Raw genomic sequence first — 17,618 nt, forward strand, 5'->3', positions numbered from 1 at the left:
TTATGAAATTATATTCCATGCTTAGATAGATAGAGGACATATTTTCTTTTGTAATGATTTTATTGCAATAAAAAGAAAAGCAATGATGACGCTTCTGAAAACACCAGGTTTATGGTATAATTTGCAATCTTGCAGAACTTCTAATGTCTGACCTTTTAATTGCTGCTTCCTCCCTCTTCATAAAAGTACAGTAGTACCTCAGGTTAAGAACTTAATTCATTCTGGAGGTCCGTTCTTAACCTGAAACTGTTCTTAACCTGAAGCACCACTTTAGCTAATGGGGCGCCTCCCGCTGCTGCTGCACCGCCGGCACGCAATTTCTGTTCTCATCCTGAAGCAAAGTTCTTAACCCGAGGTACTATTTCTGGGTTAGCGGAGTCTGTAACCTGAAGCGTCTGTAACCCGAGGTACCACTGTAATGATGCAGACAAAGTAAATAAGCACAGCAAGAGAGGCGGAAGTCGGAGCTGGGGGAAGGGAGTAAGCAGGGAATGGAATGGAAGGAGTCCAGATCGCAGCCTCAGGGACCAGAGGACAGCCCTCCTAATTGATGCAAGGGATGGAGCCTGTCAAGGAAAAGAAATGCCCTGTGGGAAATGCAGCAAGGCAAGGATGTCAGAAAAAGGGAGGAGAGGGCAGAATCAAAGGCTTGGTCTCTCGCCCCTCATGCAACAGCTGAGCATAGGATGTTTGGCATGTTTGGTCAATTGCAGCTTGCTTTAACCGGAAAGCATGTCACAAAGAGTCCCCCATCCCCTCTCGGCCTCCATGCAGGCTATTCCCTGCAGTTTCCAGCTCAGACTCAAAGCACATTCCCATGACCGAGTGTAATGTAATCTAATCAGGAAGGTTGGGGGGGGGGGGCGGGAAGGAGAGGATGTTAAATCAAGCAAACCTAAACAGAAAAAAAGGAGAAAGGGGTGGGGAGAAAGCATCTACGTCTTGGCACGCTTGCCCAACCTTTTGATTCGTCATGCTGAAAATAAAATGAAAAAGATTCCCAGATTCTTCATCCTTAGTATGGTGCCATCTAAATTATTCAGAAAAGAGAGCTGGGGGGCGGGGAAGGGTATCGCAAATGGTTTCAGCCTGTGCATCCATGCCAGACAAACATGAAGAGCAAAGAGGATGGAGCAGCCAGAAGACATAAAAAGGATGGTGACACCCATCCCAAAGGACCATGTGGAGAACCGATTCCAGGGATGCTTGCAGTGCTTTGCCCAAGAGAGTTTGCTGGTTTATTTGTTAACGGTAGCCAAGACTGTAGAAAGGAAATGATTGGGCAAGTTTGAGTTTATATGACCCAATAGACAGTGAGGGTAACAGGCACGGAAAGCTGCCATTGCCATCAATCCTGATCCTTCGCCGTCACCATGGCTGGCTGCATTCAAACCAATTCGTATCCATTTTAACCATGCATATAACAGGCAACCCAATTTGGTCCTCCTAATTGCGCCTCTTATGTATATGATTTGTCTTACTTTGCCAGCCATTTGGCAGCTGGGCCTTTTAATTCTTGCCCTCTGTTTTATTCAGGGAGATGTTCCTGGCACCATCTTTCTCAGTCTTATGCACCAGGGCAAGACCTTTTATTGAACCCTGTGCTTTGGTAAATAAGTTGCCTCTTAATGGTGGCACTCGTCTTATTAATATATTGCAGGATAAGCATTTTATGAACAGGCATACCTTGTTTTACTGTACTTTACATTATCACACATCATAGATATTGCTTCTTGTGAAGATGCGGGTGCAGCTGCAAGGTAATGGCATGATTTTAGAGAAATATAAATCATATTTGGATTTAGATTTACAACATTCATATTTAAAGTGTCTGCTACATTGCTGCTGACTACTTAGCTGTGGAGATAATTTAATTGCGTATAAAAAACAACAACACGTGGTACTCTGGGGAAATGATCAGGAATTGGACAACAATTTTTCCTCTTAATTGTCAGTGTCAACACTGAAATACCCTTGAGATAATATTAGATCCCAGTGGAAACTCAAGTTAAAAAATAAATAAATCACTGATTACGAATAATTACGTTTTATTTTGAGACATGATGACTAACACATTTTAATAGATACGGTGCTAGTCTTACGTATCATGTTCATTTTTAATCAGATCTTAAGTGGCACTCCAGTCTAATGCTTCAGAGCATTCAAAGAGTGCAATCAATATCCCACTGAAATCAGTAGCAAATCTCCCATTAATTTTAATGGAACTCTATTACACTCAATTTATTTGTTTTTATTTATTTATTTATTCACTCAGTTTCTAGACAACTCATCAATCAAGTTCTCTGGACAGTTTATATAGATAAAAAATATTATTAGACTTTGCCAAGATCTGCTGCCTTTTGACTCACACTCAGCAGTCACTTAGCAGCAACCATTTCCCTCAAGCTTCCTGAACAGTTTCTATCCCAGCTGTTCACTGTAGGAACTGTAACTTTTAAACACTGGTGCCTGAACATGATTTCCCCCTCCTCCCTCCCCATCCCTCTTTCCTTGTATTCCAGGGGTTTTTTTGTTTTGTTTTGTTTAGTTGTTGTTTTTTGAGATTGTAAGCTTAAGCACAAGGATTGTTGTACTACGCTTGTAAGCCACTCTTGGGTGCTTTAGGGAAGCGTGTGGCGCTGTGGGTTAAACCACAGAGCCTACGACTTCCTGATCAGAAGGTCGGTGGTTTGAATCCCCACGACGGGGTGAGCTCCCATTGCTCAGTCCCTGCTCCTGCCAACCTAGCAGTTCAAAAGCACATCAAAGTGCAAGTAGATAAATAGGTGCCGCTCCAGCGGGAAGGTAAACAGTGTTTCCGTGCGCTGCTCTGGTTCGCCAGAAGCAGCTTAGTCCTGCTGGCCACATGACCCGGAAGCTGTACGCCGGCTCCCTCGGCCAATAAAGCGAGATGAGCGCTGCAACCCCAGTCGGCCACAACTGGACCTAATGGTCAGGGGTCCCTTTAACCTTTACCTTACCTTGGGTGCCTTACTGACTAAGAAGCAGAGTAGAAAAGCTTAAAATATATAAACAGAGTAAGTAGATAATGAGGTTTGTACGGTTATCAAACAGCAGCGGAACAATCTGGTAATACTTTTTTTTCAATCAAGAAAGTGGTGGTAATTATTGTTCCTTCCAATACAAGTCATTCTCATGTCTTCAATAATAAAACAACTAATCTAATATTTTCCAAAGCATATCAACGTTCAGCCTATAATAGAGTATTTACATCTCCCCACCCCAACCTCTGGAGGATCTCATTTCTTTCTATGACTTCGGTGATCCCGTGCATATATTGCATTTTGTTTCAGCTTCAACAAATTCACCTATTTCTCACCGCACTTAAGGCAAACCATTTACACGTCTGTGCTCTCTTCTGCTGCTCTGCACGAAGAGGACAGGATTGCTTAGTTAAGCTTCTGTGCCCCAACACAAGACAGCACAGTGCTTATGCACTTAACTGCTAAGCAAAGCAAATATAATGTAAACAGCCAGTGTGGCACAGTGCAGTGCTCAGAGCAGGGACTGGCAACGAGGTGCCCCATAGACCACAACTTCCATCGTCCTTAAGCCGCAGCCTACCTTGGTTGAGGATGATGTGAGCTATAATCCAATAACATCTGAAGGGCACCACGTTGACTCTGGCTTAAAGTATCACATTAGGACTGGGGAGACCTGGGTTCAGGCCCCATTCTGCCATGCTCACTGGGGTGTCCTTGAGCTAGTCACTATCTTTTATCTTAACTAGGGCTGCCATACGTCTGGAACTTCCCGGACGCACATGGGATTTGCCCGTCGGAAATAGCATCTGGGTGGAAATTCCAAAAATCGGTAATAACGTCCGGGGAAACCTGGGTGTCTGGCTCAGCAACTTTGCCTGCCCTCCGCAAACAACTTTCCAAAAATAGCTCAACAACTTTTGTGTCTGGATTTTCACTTTTCGAAATGTGGCAACCCTATCGTAACCAACTTTGAAGGGTTGCTAGACTAAAACCATGCATCCCACATCAAGTTTAGAGGAAAGGTGAGATAAATATATGCAACAAACAAACAAATGCATGCTTGATGTTTTTATTATGTTTTTAGATATGCTGTAAGCCACCCAGCCAGGGTGGGCGGGGTATAAATAATAAGTAGGTGGAGAAAGAGGCAGAGTAGAGGAAAGGACTAGTACAATTTTCTTGGTTCGGATTTTAGATTGTAGGCTCCCTGGGGCCAGAGATCTGTCCTTTTGTAGTCTGTAAAGCGTTGTGCACTTATGGGGCTAAATAAAAAAGGAAGTAGCCATACGAAAGTCAGCTGCCCATCCACCAAGGGTGAAATAACTTACAGTTTCATCAACAGAAACCATCCCTTAAATACCATCTCTATTATTTTCTTTAGCTGAAAATTATCAAATGTGGGCATATGCAGTATTCCCTACTGCAGTAACAAACACACCCAAATTCAAGACACACAGAATTGTGAAAGGTTTAATCAAGTATATATAATGTTGAGTTCAGCAGGCCCACTGCCCCTGAATAAAAGAATTTCGTCCCAAAAGGCAAACTGTATGCCACCTTTTTATGAAAACAGGATGGAAAAGCCATTTGAAGAAAACTGTTTTCCTGTTGAAAATAAATCTTTTCCATTTAAGTTTGATACAGTGAAGACTGTGCAGAGCTGCAAGTCTGTCCCATCAATGAACAGGAGGACAAAAATGAAAACTTTTCTTCTGGGGCTGCCAGTTTATGTATCTTTCAGGCCCACTCTGATGCCCAGATGCCAGCTGAAGGACCAAACGTATCAGTCTTCATCATGGATGGTTGGGATTTGAGTTGCCATCCCCTTGCAAGTAATGATTTCATGTACGGCCACCAATTAGGATGGTTTTAAAAGAAGATGGGAGAAATTCATGGATGATAAGGCTATCAACAGCTGCATGCTACAGTTTCTATGTTCTGCTTCCACTGTTGGGAGCAGTAAGTCTCTTAATACCAGTTGCTGAGAATCAAAAGTGGGGGTAGCACTGTTGTGCTCATGCCCGGCTTGTGGGCTTCCCATAGGCATCTGGTTGGCCACTGTGAGAGTAGGATGCTGGACTAGATGGGTCACCAGCAGGTTCTTCTTATACAGTATCTGAAGACTGAATATGCTTCCTGAAGAATCCTCTCAAGAGGCAGATTTTGAAGGTAAGCCTCTTCCTTTACAAAACACACAGAGCAATGCAACACATGTATGAAATATACATGGTGACTTGTTAACCTTTCTTCGAGTGTTGTTAGGGAGGCACCACAGGCAGCCTTTCTCAACCTGTGGGTGGGTACCCAGATGTTGTTGAACTACAACTCCCATCACCCCTAGCTAGCAAGGCCAGAGCTCAGGGATGATGGGAGTTGTAGTCCAACATCTGGGGACCCATAGGTTGAGAACTGCTGGATTAGGGGCTAGTGTCATGCTTTGCATACAGAAGATCCCAGGTTCAATCCTTGGCATTTCCAGTTAAAAAGATCTGGTAGTAAGGGTCGTGGGTGGCACTGTAGTCTAAACCACTGAGCCTCTTGGGCTTGCCAATCAGAAGGTCGGCGGTTCGAATCCCCGCGATGGAGTGAACTCCCATTGCTCTGTCCCAGCTCCTGCCAAGCTAGCAGTTCGAAAGCACAACAGTGCAAGTAGATAAATAGGTACGGCTCCGACGGGAAGGTAACTGGCGTTTCTGTGCGCTGCTCTGGTTTTGGTGATCTGTTGTGCCAGAAGCAGCTTAGTCATGCTGGCCACATGACCTGGAAAAACTGCCTGCGGACAAACGCCGGCTCCCTTGGCCTGTAAAACGAGATGAGCGCCGCAACCCCAGTTGTCTGTGACTAGACTTAACTGTAAGGGGTCCTTTACCTTTACCTTTTTAGTGAGTGATTGGTAGGACTGGGCGATACATCAATATATCACCCAGGATCCGTATGAGGAGCAGACCACGATATCAGCTTCACGCAGCGGTATATTGCTGGTGAAACGGCCACTGCTCCTGAGTCTCTCTCCTAGCGACTTCCTCTAGCTAGCAGAGGAACTCAGGAGAAGTGGCAGTTTCACCAAGACTGTGCAGAGGGAGAGAAAAGCTGCATAAGCGAGGTGCCAATACAGCTTGTTTCTCCTTCTGCATCTTTAAACTGCTTGGCTGAGGAATTTGCAGTTGCCGCTCCCCTCGGCTGAGCAGTTAAAGGATCCCCCAGCTCCCAAGGAGGAAGCACTGGAATGTGTGGTGGCTCCCCATTTGTGGAATGCTCTCCCTAGCGTTGCTCTTCTGGCACCTTTGTTACATAACTTTAAGGTGCCGGACAAAAACATTTCTCCTCTCCCAGGCCTTTGGCTGATTAAACAATATATGGCCTTTTAAACTGGTGCGTGTGTGTTCGTTACTATTTTTTTTTGTGTTTTCCTATTGTAAGCCGCCCTGTGATCCTCAGATGAAGGGCGGTATAGGAATTTAATAAAATAAAATAAAAGTGCAGTAAGAGTATCTAGGACAGCAGCATTCAGCTGCAATCCAATGCACCCTTACCTGGGAGTAAGTCCCATAGAACTAAGTGGCGCTAGCTTCTGAGTAGCGAAGGACTGCATTGTCAGCGGTACATAAAGCTGGAAAAGGACTACGGTCACTGCCCACCAAAGAACGTCCCAGGGATTTCCTACGTCTCGCCTGCGGGCGAATCAAAACAACCTTTTGCTATGAGCAAAACTTTTCTCCGTTCCGCGCAGGCGCAGTCGGGAAGGGCGCATGCTCAAGCAGAAGTCGAGGGATCCTCTCACGTGACTTTGACGAATAACGGGGGGGGGGGGGAGAGTGCGAACAGCGAGGCCAACCAATGCTTTCTCCGAAGTTAAGAAAACTGCCGCTCAGTTTTGCGAGTCGCCTTTCAAACTCCTTTTGCCGCTTATATCGACAAACCGCTCCCGGGAGCCCCGCCGTCCCGTGTGAGAAGCCAGGGCCTTCATTCTTAGAAATCAAAGTCGATAACAAGTGATTTCGATATATCGAAACTCCGGGTTACACTTCTGACTGGCCCGAGGCTGCCTCCCGGGCTCCCCTTCAAGCTCCCGTTGAAACAAATCCGACAGTTTCGGACCGTACCATTTTTCAAAGGGGGGGGGTGAGAGAATACCTTTTTATCTCCCACAACGCCTCAAAGCGGAGGAAGACCCTTTTAAGGAGCGGCGGGGGAAATCTAATCCCGCCTTTTGAGTAACCTCGAGCCAGATTATTTCTCCCGTCAGGAGAGCCGGAAGCGGCGACACCGCCTCCGTGCGCGCCCCGCCCTCTCCTCGCGCCGTGGTTCCGCCCGGCCTCCGTCACGTGCTCCCCCTTGACCGGTGCGTGCGTGAGGAGGAAGATCATGGCTGGGCTCCTCAGGTCGGCCTCGCGGCTCCGCTCGCTCCTCCTGCCCCTGAGAGGGGGCCGCGCCTTGGGGGCCACGGTCTGCTCCCGGGCGCCGCTGCCTTCCGCAAAGGCCGCAGCCTCCCGCGGCAGCAGGTGAGGGCGGTTCAGGCCTGGCGGGCGAGAGTCAGTCGGGGCGGCGGGGAAGGTCACGGAGGTCCCTTTGGGCTTCTCGGTCGCCGGGGGAGGCGCCTTGTGGGCACGTTTACTGGGGAGTAAATCCCGCGGAGAGCCGGCCGGGTGCTGGCAGGGCCGGGAATGGGGGGCTCCCACGCTGCTCTCGGGACCGGCGTTCAAATCCTCGCAGAGCTGAGCTTTCTTCGGGAGTGCACGTGAGAACGCAGTTGCACTCGGCGGGGCACAAGGTGTCAAGTTTTTTTTTAAAAGGCTTTTGCTGCAAACCCTTTTGCACGGCTGCTCAGGAAAGCAAAGTACTGTTGAGGCCGGCGAGGCTTAGGCTTGTATGCCCACCCCTCAAAGCACGTGTATAGCGTTACTAGCCACAGTGGCTATGCTGTGCCTCTAAAGGTCAGAGGCAGTAATGCTTCCGGATGCTAGGTTGCTGCAGAGCGCAAGATGGGAGAGGGCTTTGGTGCTGAGGTCTTGCCAGAGGCACCTGGGTGGCCATTGGCCTGTCCCTGTTTCCTCGCTGTAGTCGGTTGTGAGTTGTTGGGAATTGTGAGGGGTAAACTGTAATGCCCAGAATTCTTTGAGGAAAAGAATGTGCTTCAAATGTACTTTAAAGGTATAGTTTGTACACAGTCTCATTCCCAGGTAAGTGTGTATAAGACTGCGGCAGAATCATCCACCTGGGATGTTTGCCTTCAGGCTACAACTGCAGAGATTACAAGTTTGAAAGCTCGCCTCTATTAACATCTCCTTGCATGTGGAAAATTAGCTTGTTGATGAGAAAGGTTCAGACAAGCTTTTTTTCCTTCCTGGCGTGTTGTTTTAAGACAACACATGGGCTCTTTCTTAAAATGACATAAAGCATTAAAGTAAAACCAAACGGTGGTACATTTTATAATTATTGGCAAAACATACCAGCAAGTACACCAGAAAATCACTTACCTGAATGTAAGTTGAGATTGCAAGCCTTGCGAAAATGCAAAAAAAAATCACTCACTTTGATGGGTAGAGCACCCTCAAATCTATAGGCCTTGTTCCTAGTATTCAGTGTTTTAAACTGCCGAAGCAAAGGCTTGCAGAGGGACTGGTTTCCTGATCTGAGCTGGTATAGTGAGGTAATTATTATTTATATTTTGGTTGGGCCTGGGAACACATGTAACCAGTACAGTCCCTGCTTGAATTGGTTTAGGGAGGTGCGTTGTGTGGAAGCATTCAAATATACAGCCCTGTAGCTGTAGCCTGAAGCAGATGTAGTCTATGTCTGAAAAGCCCTAACTTTGATTCTGCTGAATGTTTAAACCAGCTCTTAGGTCTGGTTCTGTAAACAGCCCTGTGATCCTTGGATGAAGGGTAGCATCTAAAATCAGTCAGTCAGTCTCTCTCTCTCTCCAGGGCTTGCATCTATAAGCAAGCCCTGAAGAGATGCAGATCTTCGGGCTGGCATAGCCCCCACCCCCTATGTCCTATGGAATCTCCCAAGCCTCTGGAGCAGATACAGGGAAATTATTTAGTTGAATACTGCCCTATATTTGCTGGGAGGCATGGGAGCAAATCCACAGTAAATATGTATAGAAGCATGACTAGAAGCATGTATAGATTCTTGACTTTGATCACTAAAAGTTAAGAGGCTGGTTTGTGAACACTTGCAATTCTTGAGCACTTGATGTGCTGTGTGTTACTTGACTCTTGAAACCTACTGTATTTACAAGTGATGTGAAAATTCTTTCTGTGATGTTACCTCTATCCTGACTCAGTCCCACATGCAAGTTATCACCAGAAGCACAAAAAAGTTGTTGAAATCTGGTATTATAAGTTAAACCTGCAATAAATCAGTAAGCTGCCACTGAATTTCTTGAGTGGCTTGTGGTGTTTCTCCCCTTTTTCTTGTTAACAATTTCCTTCCTTAGTATAACTTTTGGGGCTTTCTACACTGTTTGCAGGTAATATAATCTGAAATTTGATACAGACCTAGGATGGGGCATCTGTGAAGCCCAGCAACATCTGCAAGGCCAGTTTCCCTCATCCCTGACCATTGGCCATGCCGGCTGGTGCTGATGGAGTCCAACAACATGTGGAAGATAACCGGTTCCCCACTCCTCACTAATCTGGAATTGTGAACAATGGCTGCAATCCTGAGCATACCTCATAGAGAGTAAGCCCTTAGTTAGGCTTCCTCTTTGTGGAAACATACTTAGGATTGCACTGCAGCATTTTGCTGTAAGTTTTGTTCTTGAGATCAACATGGAATAGTTATGGTAAATAATCTTACATACAATTTGGCTTAAGTGGTGACAGGTGGGTCTTTTAAACAGATTGGCCTGTTTGCTCTTCGAATGCTTTAGAGTTGATTTGAACGTTACTAAACCTTTCCACAATATGAAATGATCCTGCACACCTGCAAACAGCCATTTCAATAAGTATGTGCCATCACAGTTGACATGTCTTTTGGATATTTTTTATGAATATTAAACTGGGGTATGGAACTTCTGAGTGAGGAACCTCTAATACTGGTCTGATAAAAAAGAAGGACTCTCAGAGCAATGCAAACCCACCCGGAAACCTCTGTCCCCACTGTGGAAGGACGTGTGGATCCAGAATTGGCCTCCACAGTCACTTATGGACTCCCTGTTAAGACCATTTTCATGGAATCTTACTAGGCCAGAAGAAAGAAGGTGGAAGGTTGCAGCCCTCTCCGCCTTCCCGCTGGCCTTTGCCTGTGGAGTGACATGAGCATCGCTCAGCTAGCATGGAGCTCCCCATTCTACCTGCTAAATGGATAAGGGTGGAAATTAGCCAGTCCAAGATCTGTTGGGTCCTGAGCTGACCCTACTGCTGTCACATTGGGTCAGTCGCTGTGCCAGCTCTCCCCTTCCACCCTGGCTGCAAATAAGTAAAAGTGGGGCCCTGGTGACAGCTGGCAATTATATGCTACTCCTGTGCAACCCGGAAGTGTCTGTGGACAGCGCTGGCTCCCGGCCTATAGAGTGAGATGAGCGCACAACCCTACAGTCTGGCAAGACTGGCCCGAACGGGCAGGGGTACCTTTACCTATGCAGCAATGACTTTTTAAAAGAGTTGCTTAAAGCTCCTTTATATAATTTCCCCTCCCCCCAAAAAGTATTCATTATTTTAAAAGAGATCCTGCTTTGTCTTCTAAAACACCTCAAAGTAGCATATCAATAATAAAAGAATAAATATCCTTGTAAATAAGTCCCCAGAACTCACAAACCTGCTAACATTTTTACTGACCCCACTGCTTGGGGCACATTGATGGTCCAAAAGAAGAAGAGAGCCAACTTTTCTATTAAAAAAAATCACTACTTGGTTGCCTGAAACTTAACGTTCTTGAGATAGGTGCCAGGGAGAATGGCTGTTTAATTAAAGTTCAGTAATAGTACTTGGGGGGGGGGGGTGCTATGGTTCAGATAATAGGTGATAATGAAATGAAAACAAAAAGCACCTGTGCAGATCTAAGCATCAGAATAGTTAGACTATAGCTAGACTATTCTGTCTACGCAAAGGCACTCAAAACATTGCATTAATAAGCAAGGAACAGCTGGGCTTCCCTAAATAAAGGTAAAGATTGGTGGCAGCTGGCAATATTCTCTGCCTTGCTAGTAGTAGATTGTGAACAGACGGAGTGAAAGAAAAGAGCAGGTTCACAACAAGGTTTAAAGCTGACTGAAGAGGAACCCAGGAAAATGCCTTTAAGAAAAGTTACTTCTGTTGGTTACACAAAACAAGCGTGCAGCATACAAGGGCCGTGGTTCAGTAGTGTTAAGATTTTCCCTACCACAACTCTGAAGGTGCACAAACTACAGTGGTGCCTCGCAAGACGAAAATAATCCGTTCCGCGAGTCTTTTCGTCTTGCGGTTTTTTCGTCTTGCGAAGCAAGCCCATTAGCGGATTAGCGCTATTGACAGTTTAAAGGCTAAAAACGGCTTTTTAAGGCTTAAGGGATTAGCGGTTTTGTTGCTAAAATGCTTTTAGCAGCTTAGCGCTTCAGAAAAAGGGGTTTTGGAGCGAAAAAAACCCTCAATTTTTTTTGTCAATTTTCGTCTTGCGAAGCAAGCCCATGGGGAAATTCGTCTTGCGAAGCGCCTCTGCAAACGGAAAACCCTTTCGTCTAGCGGCTTTTCCGTCTTGCGGGGCACCACTGTATTTGCAATTCAGATTGGAGTTCACAGACATGAGGTCATGGGCATTTGCTACTGCCATTCCATTTACTTTAGGCTTTTAGACTTGTCTGCTGTTAAAAAAATTGCACCATGCAGTGTTTACATAATTTCTGTCTGAAAAGCAAAGATTTTGCTGGCAGAAGTCGCCATGCTCATTTTTATTAGCAAGCTGTGGCTCCATTGCACTACACAATTGTCTCAAACTGCTACCTTTTAAGGTTACTATGGTGCAGCACCTCTCAAGTTCAATAGACACCTAGGACCCAGAACACTCAGTTTTGAGTGATGTTCTTTTTAAACTCCTGTTTGTAAAAGTTTAATTTGGTCATTGTAGTTGATCAAATACAAAAGAGATTACGAGTATGTGGCTCCCTGGAGTCTCCAACAGCCACTTCGGTCTCTCAATTCCTTGAATGGGTTTAGAACTAATTACAGGGGTTTTTTGGGGGGAGGAATGGTTTTTCACCTGCTTTCTTATTGCTTGGATTAAGACCCCTTTAGGATATACCACTACCATCAAATTTTTGCATAATTTGTTGATAGCAAGAAAGCTAGAAATTGCTCTTTGGAAATTGAAGGTTCCATTATTACAATAGAACCAAAGTCACATTTCCAGAGGCCTTATGCTATACTGCTGGTAATGTAGCAGGCTCTGTAGACTGAGTTAGGTTTGAAATCATTCTGAATTGACCTTTTCAGAACTTTGATCAAGATGCTAGATTAACTTGTGTTTTCACTTCTTGCTGTTAGACGTTGCATATAAAAGGATTTAAAATACAACTGTGTAATGCTTTAAGTTTTTTCTTAAATTCATTTTCAGATAGCTCTGGTTATAATGTACCTTTTTGATACCAACGTTTGTCGGATTCTTTGCCCCAAAGTGCTGACTACTTTGTCTGATGGTAGTGCTGCTGTTGAGACCCTCCTTAGCTCAGGTTGTAACCCAATAGTGAATCCTGACCCACCAGTTGAAGACTTGCGCTCTAGGCTATTGTTCTAGATTTTGGTATCACTTGAAACTCAAGAGCTTGTAGTAGAGCAAGTTGTCTCTAGAGCTAATACTGCTTCAACCTATTTTCAGTTAGCAGGAATTATCCTGGCTGGATGCCTTTTGCTTGAACTTCTGCTAGGGAGGCACAGAGGAAATTTGATTTCTGTCTTTAGCGTACACTTTAGTTTAGTTATCACACTTTTTTTAACATTATGAGTTTTAAGTTCCAACCTTGATGCTGCTGTAGGCATATGAATAAGCTTAAAAGGAACATGTCACATTTTGATGTATATAAACAGTGTTCTCTTTAAATATAAACTTGTTTGTTTTTGTTGTGTAAAGCAACATGCTGCAAACTTTTTACCACCACATTTCTCTGTTCAGCTAAACCAGTCTTCTGCAGCTTAGTCCTCTCTATACAGCGTCCATCAGCACAGCCATGTTGGCTTGGTCTAATGAGGGATATAATCCAAAACATCTGCAGGACTCCCAGTTGGGGAAGGTTGGGCTAAGTCAGGTGGGGGTGACGGATGTTGGATTTCCAGGTGATGCTGAGCCACAATCCCCTTAAGTCCCAACGAGCATGGCTAGTGACCAGGAATGATGGGAGTTGTAGTTCAGCAACATCTGTAGAGCTTGGGTTATTCACACCTGGCATAAGCTGTAGAAAATCTGTCCTGGGAGCAGCAAGGACACAAAGTACAAAAGATGGGACTTTGAACTATGACTGTACAAGGACCCCAAAATCTACTCTTTGGCACCCTGTGCTGCCCTGGGGTCCACCCACCCCACTCCAGATCTGTCCCCCAAACATGGGTTTTAAAAGTTTATTTTAACATACAGTTAAAACAGGTTAAGGAAGTTCAGGAGAGTGCACTAGCGCTGCACAAGATTGGATCTTTCCGCTTAACAGCTGGTAAATGGGAGAATCCAATCCTGTGCTTCACAAGTGGTTTTCCTTTGAGGCAGGGCATGCATCAGGAAGGAGGGGTGCAGTATTGGGTCTTATTTTGCCCCGGAAGATGCAGCCACCGGTCAAGTAGGTCCCAGCCTTTTCATATATTTTTTCCACCCTTCCGGCCTCATGCCTTCCCCCTTGCTGTCATGGATCATTCTAGGCCGTTGCAACTCAACTCACATCTGTCTGTAGCTGTGCATACCCAACTCATTCTAGTCCCTCTGAATGTGCCTTATTTGACTCTCAGCTGAATCCAATGCATAGTCGTAATATTCACTGAACGTAACATAGATCTCTGTTCCGGATCTCTGTTCCTGAGTAAATAACATTTATTAAAATCATTTTGAAATACAGTGATAGGTATGGAAGACTGCTACCCTGAAGTGACTGGAGGAAGAGCTGGATAAATGTATAAAACGAAATGAATGTCCAAGCAAGTGATGTAAGTTAACTTACATCCTGTAAATTATCAATTTTTATCCTGAGCGGTCCTAGTAGTAAATTCTGAATAATTATCTCCTTTCCCCCCCTTTCTAATCAGTTTGACCAGTGATACTTGTCAATTTGAAGAGTTCTATTAAATATATTATTATTTATTAGTAGCTATTCCAGGGATAAAAGCAGCTTACACTAACAGTTCCTTTTTTAAAAAAGCAACCTAAAAATGCAAAACCTCAGGAGGACAGCTCTAAACAAACAACAAACAAAAATAGAGCTGTCCGTTCTGCCTAGATTATACCTACCGCCCACTAATTCATCTTTCTTGATGGTAAAATTTCTTTACCGCCCACCAGTGCTCAATGGAAGGGGGATTCAGCTTGTGCCATAGAACACCCTCCCGCCCACCTAGATTCCTGAAACTCCCACTAGTGGGTGTTAGGGTCCAGGTTGACAACCCCTGGCCTAGATAGAAGAGATGCATTTTTCATATAGTGAAGGATGGGATCCATGGATGAATAATTCCTGCATTGCAGGGGGTTGGACTAGGTGACCCTTCTGGTCCCTTCCAACTCTACAATTCTATGGTTGGTCCTCCCACTAGCTCCACTGGGCAGGACCAGTCAGATTTGAATGTGACCAGCTGAGTGGGAGAGCTGCCCCTCCCTATCAGTTCCTTTACCTCCCTGCCTTTGGGGAAAGCCTAGAAAGCAGAGAAGCTATGCACCTTGGTACAGATGGCAGCCTTCATATAACTGCCTTAGCAGTTTTCACTTCCCACAGAGCTGGCACAAAACAAGTTCTGATGGCCATCTATCATGGATGGCATTATTTGACTGTTAGTGAGGCATTTCCAAGATATATGTACAAGGGGGCATTATCTGTGTGGTACATGGGGCCCAAAATCTGTGGGGTACGTAGATAGTATCTGAACTACCATCTTTTCCAGAATTTTTCTTGCAAAGGGCTCTTGCATATTTATTTGGGAAGCATTGTTCATAACATTGGGATTGACTTATTTGAAGTCCCTTCTCATTTACCGTATTTTTTGCTCTATTAGACTCACTTTTTCCCTCCTAAAAAGTAAGGGGAAATGTGTGTGCGTCTTATGGAGCGAATGCAGGCTGTTTAGCTATCACAGAAGCCAGAGCAGCAAGAGGGATGCTGCTTTAACTGTGCAGCAATCCCTCTTGCTGTTCTGGCTTCTGAGATTCAGAATATTTTTTTACTTGTTTTCCTCCTCCAAAAACTAGGTGCGTCTTGTGGTCTGATGCGTCTTATAGAGCGAAAAATACGGTAAATTCTCATGTCTTTATAAGTACTCTGAGCAGGACCTCCTTGCATTATCTCACTGGAAGTTGTATTAATTAATTAACTGTGTTTATATGCTGCCGAATAACAAAGTGGTTTACACAAAATACACTTAAAATGGCAATCAATATATTAAAATACCCCTATGAGCCATAAAACAATGTAAAAGTGTGTAACTCCAAAAAGCAGAGAATAAAATCAGTAACAAAAGTTAAGCTACACTAGCAATACTGTCCAGGAACTAAATTTTAAAATGAAAAATCTGAGAGAATAAAAATAAAATTTGTACCCTGCCCAAAACAGAATAGAAGGGGCAGCCCCTTTCCTCTGGGTCCCCCACCTTCCAAAATCTGTTCCACAGCATTGGAGGTCCCTCCAGAGCAGAAGGGAAGGTGGTCTGAGATATTGCAAAAAGGGGAATTGGCAAAAATTGCCTCTTCTTCTCTCTTCCACTGGTGTTGATTTCTATTAGATCAGAGACTCTTGTGAATGGAAGGACACAATTGGATTCAACCCTAACACTTTAAAATTTTAAAAGTTTAAAAAGCCTGTGAAATAAGGCCACCCGGCGCTGAAAAGACAACAAAGTTGCCTGTTGAGCCTCTCTTAGGAGAGCGTTACAAAGTTGATGTATCACTACCGAAAACGCTCTGTTCCCAGTAGCCACCCTCTCCATCTTACCTAGAGAAGCCATTCTGAATAAGATCTCAAGGTCCAGATAGCATCATGTAGGAAATGATGATACTTCAGGTACTCCTACCTAGTGATGTTAAAATCTCAAGAATAATCTTTTGGAGAATATTCTCGAGAAATTTCATTTAAAATAGGAGAATATTTATTTTAATGCATTGAAAATTATATAAGTAGTTAATATACGTGTTTATTCATGGGTAAACTTGTTCAGATGGCAACCAAAAACTGTATAGGTACTTTTATTCAATGGGGCAATGCCGTAAATTCACATTCTTTGATTTTTTTGCACCAAACTTGAAATTGAAAATTCAACGTGAATGACTCACGTTAATCACTAAGCCTACCACTTACCGTATATTTACCATCAACTTTGAATTCTAATTATGTTGTGAATGTATGAAATGTAGCTTTTAAAGTAAAAGGAAAATGAAAACAAACTCAGGTCCACTACATGAGTACGTTCTTTAATAAGCATATCTACATGGTACAGTATTTTCAATGCAACACTAATAAAATCAATATAAAGTTTAAAATAAATGCTACATATGTCAGCTTTCCTGCTCTGTTCACAGTAAGCCTATTCCTTTTTGCTGTTACACATAATTGTATAGGCCTAGGTACTTTAAGTGTGTAAAGCATTAAAGCTACTTTCTGTTAAAAAAAAATCACACTGTATGGCCAAGGGTGTAGAATTGCTAAGAATAAGTTCACACCAAAATAGGGAAAAAGGCTATTACATATAGTTGAAATACATACGAATTCAAATCTTCATCAAATTAAATGAACCACATTTTTAAGACTAAAAAAAAAAAACCAAACTAAACATTTTCTGTAGCTCATATTTCAGAACTGCCACTGGTGAATGACACAATGCCCAGTAATGTAACTGGATCCAAAAAATCATTATTCACTACTTACACTGGCAATATCACAGCTTGACTTATTATTTACTAGATTTTTTAAATGTGGGTTGTAAAACTGGTTCTTACATTAGAATTTACAGTTTCGAGAATATTCTCTGGAGAATTTTCTAGCATAGAATGGATGCATTTTCACGTAATGCTAAACCATGGATGAGTACAACATAGGAATGTCTTAATGAGCCTGAGTTGCATGCTCCACACTCTTCACGCACAGTTGCGAGGAGGTCTTTAGCAGAGTTAGTTTTAAATTTACACAATCTCTGCTGAGTTTAATAAGCCAACTTTGAACCATTGGTTAGGATCTTGTTTTGTAAAGTTAGTCAGACTCTTAAAAATAAAAACCTGCTAAAGCTGTGCTCCCAGGTATGAAGAAGGAGGGATTAGTGGGGAGCCTGCAGCACTTTGCTCAAGCATGTCTTATGTAGCACTGAACCATGCTTTAGCATTACGTATAAATGCAACCAGTGACATGGAGCCCCCAGTTTACATTTCACCATAGCTGTCTTCTGCAGCTAGGGTAGATTTTAGATCGGGGTGGAAAGCCTCAGGCCTGGAGGCTAAATACCCCCTCCAAATCCTTCCGTC

The 17,618-nt window shown here is 43.9% G+C and overlaps 2 protein-coding genes across 3 annotated transcripts in view; both read left to right on the top strand.

Moving 5' to 3' along the window:
• Positions 1 to 319: 319 nt before the first annotated feature.
• Positions 320 to 17,618, top strand: part of ABCG5 (ATP binding cassette subfamily G member 5) — a 180,715-nt gene continuing 163,416 nt past the window's right edge. The window contains exon 1 of the mRNA XM_083433064.1: positions 320 to 355. The gene's annotated coding sequence lies outside the window, so the exon portion shown is untranslated. The remainder of the gene's footprint in view (positions 356 to 17,618) is intronic.
• Positions 6,810 to 17,618, top strand: part of LRPPRC (leucine rich pentatricopeptide repeat containing) — a 117,443-nt gene continuing 106,634 nt past the window's right edge. Inside the window, exon 1 of one of the 2 annotated variants that reach the window (XM_083432940.1) lies at positions 6,810 to 7,507. In XM_083432940.1, the coding sequence (XP_083289066.1) occupies positions 7,371 to 7,507 (137 nt within the window). In that variant the 5' untranslated portion in view covers positions 6,810 to 7,370. The remainder of the gene's footprint in view (positions 7,508 to 17,618) is intronic. The other variant, XR_014509401.1, reaches the window with a different exon arrangement.

This window comes from Podarcis tiliguerta (genome assembly GCF_965153285.1).
Source record: "Podarcis tiliguerta genome assembly, chromosome: 3".
NCBI classification, from domain to species: domain Eukaryota; kingdom Metazoa; phylum Chordata; class Lepidosauria; order Squamata; family Lacertidae; genus Podarcis; species Podarcis tiliguerta.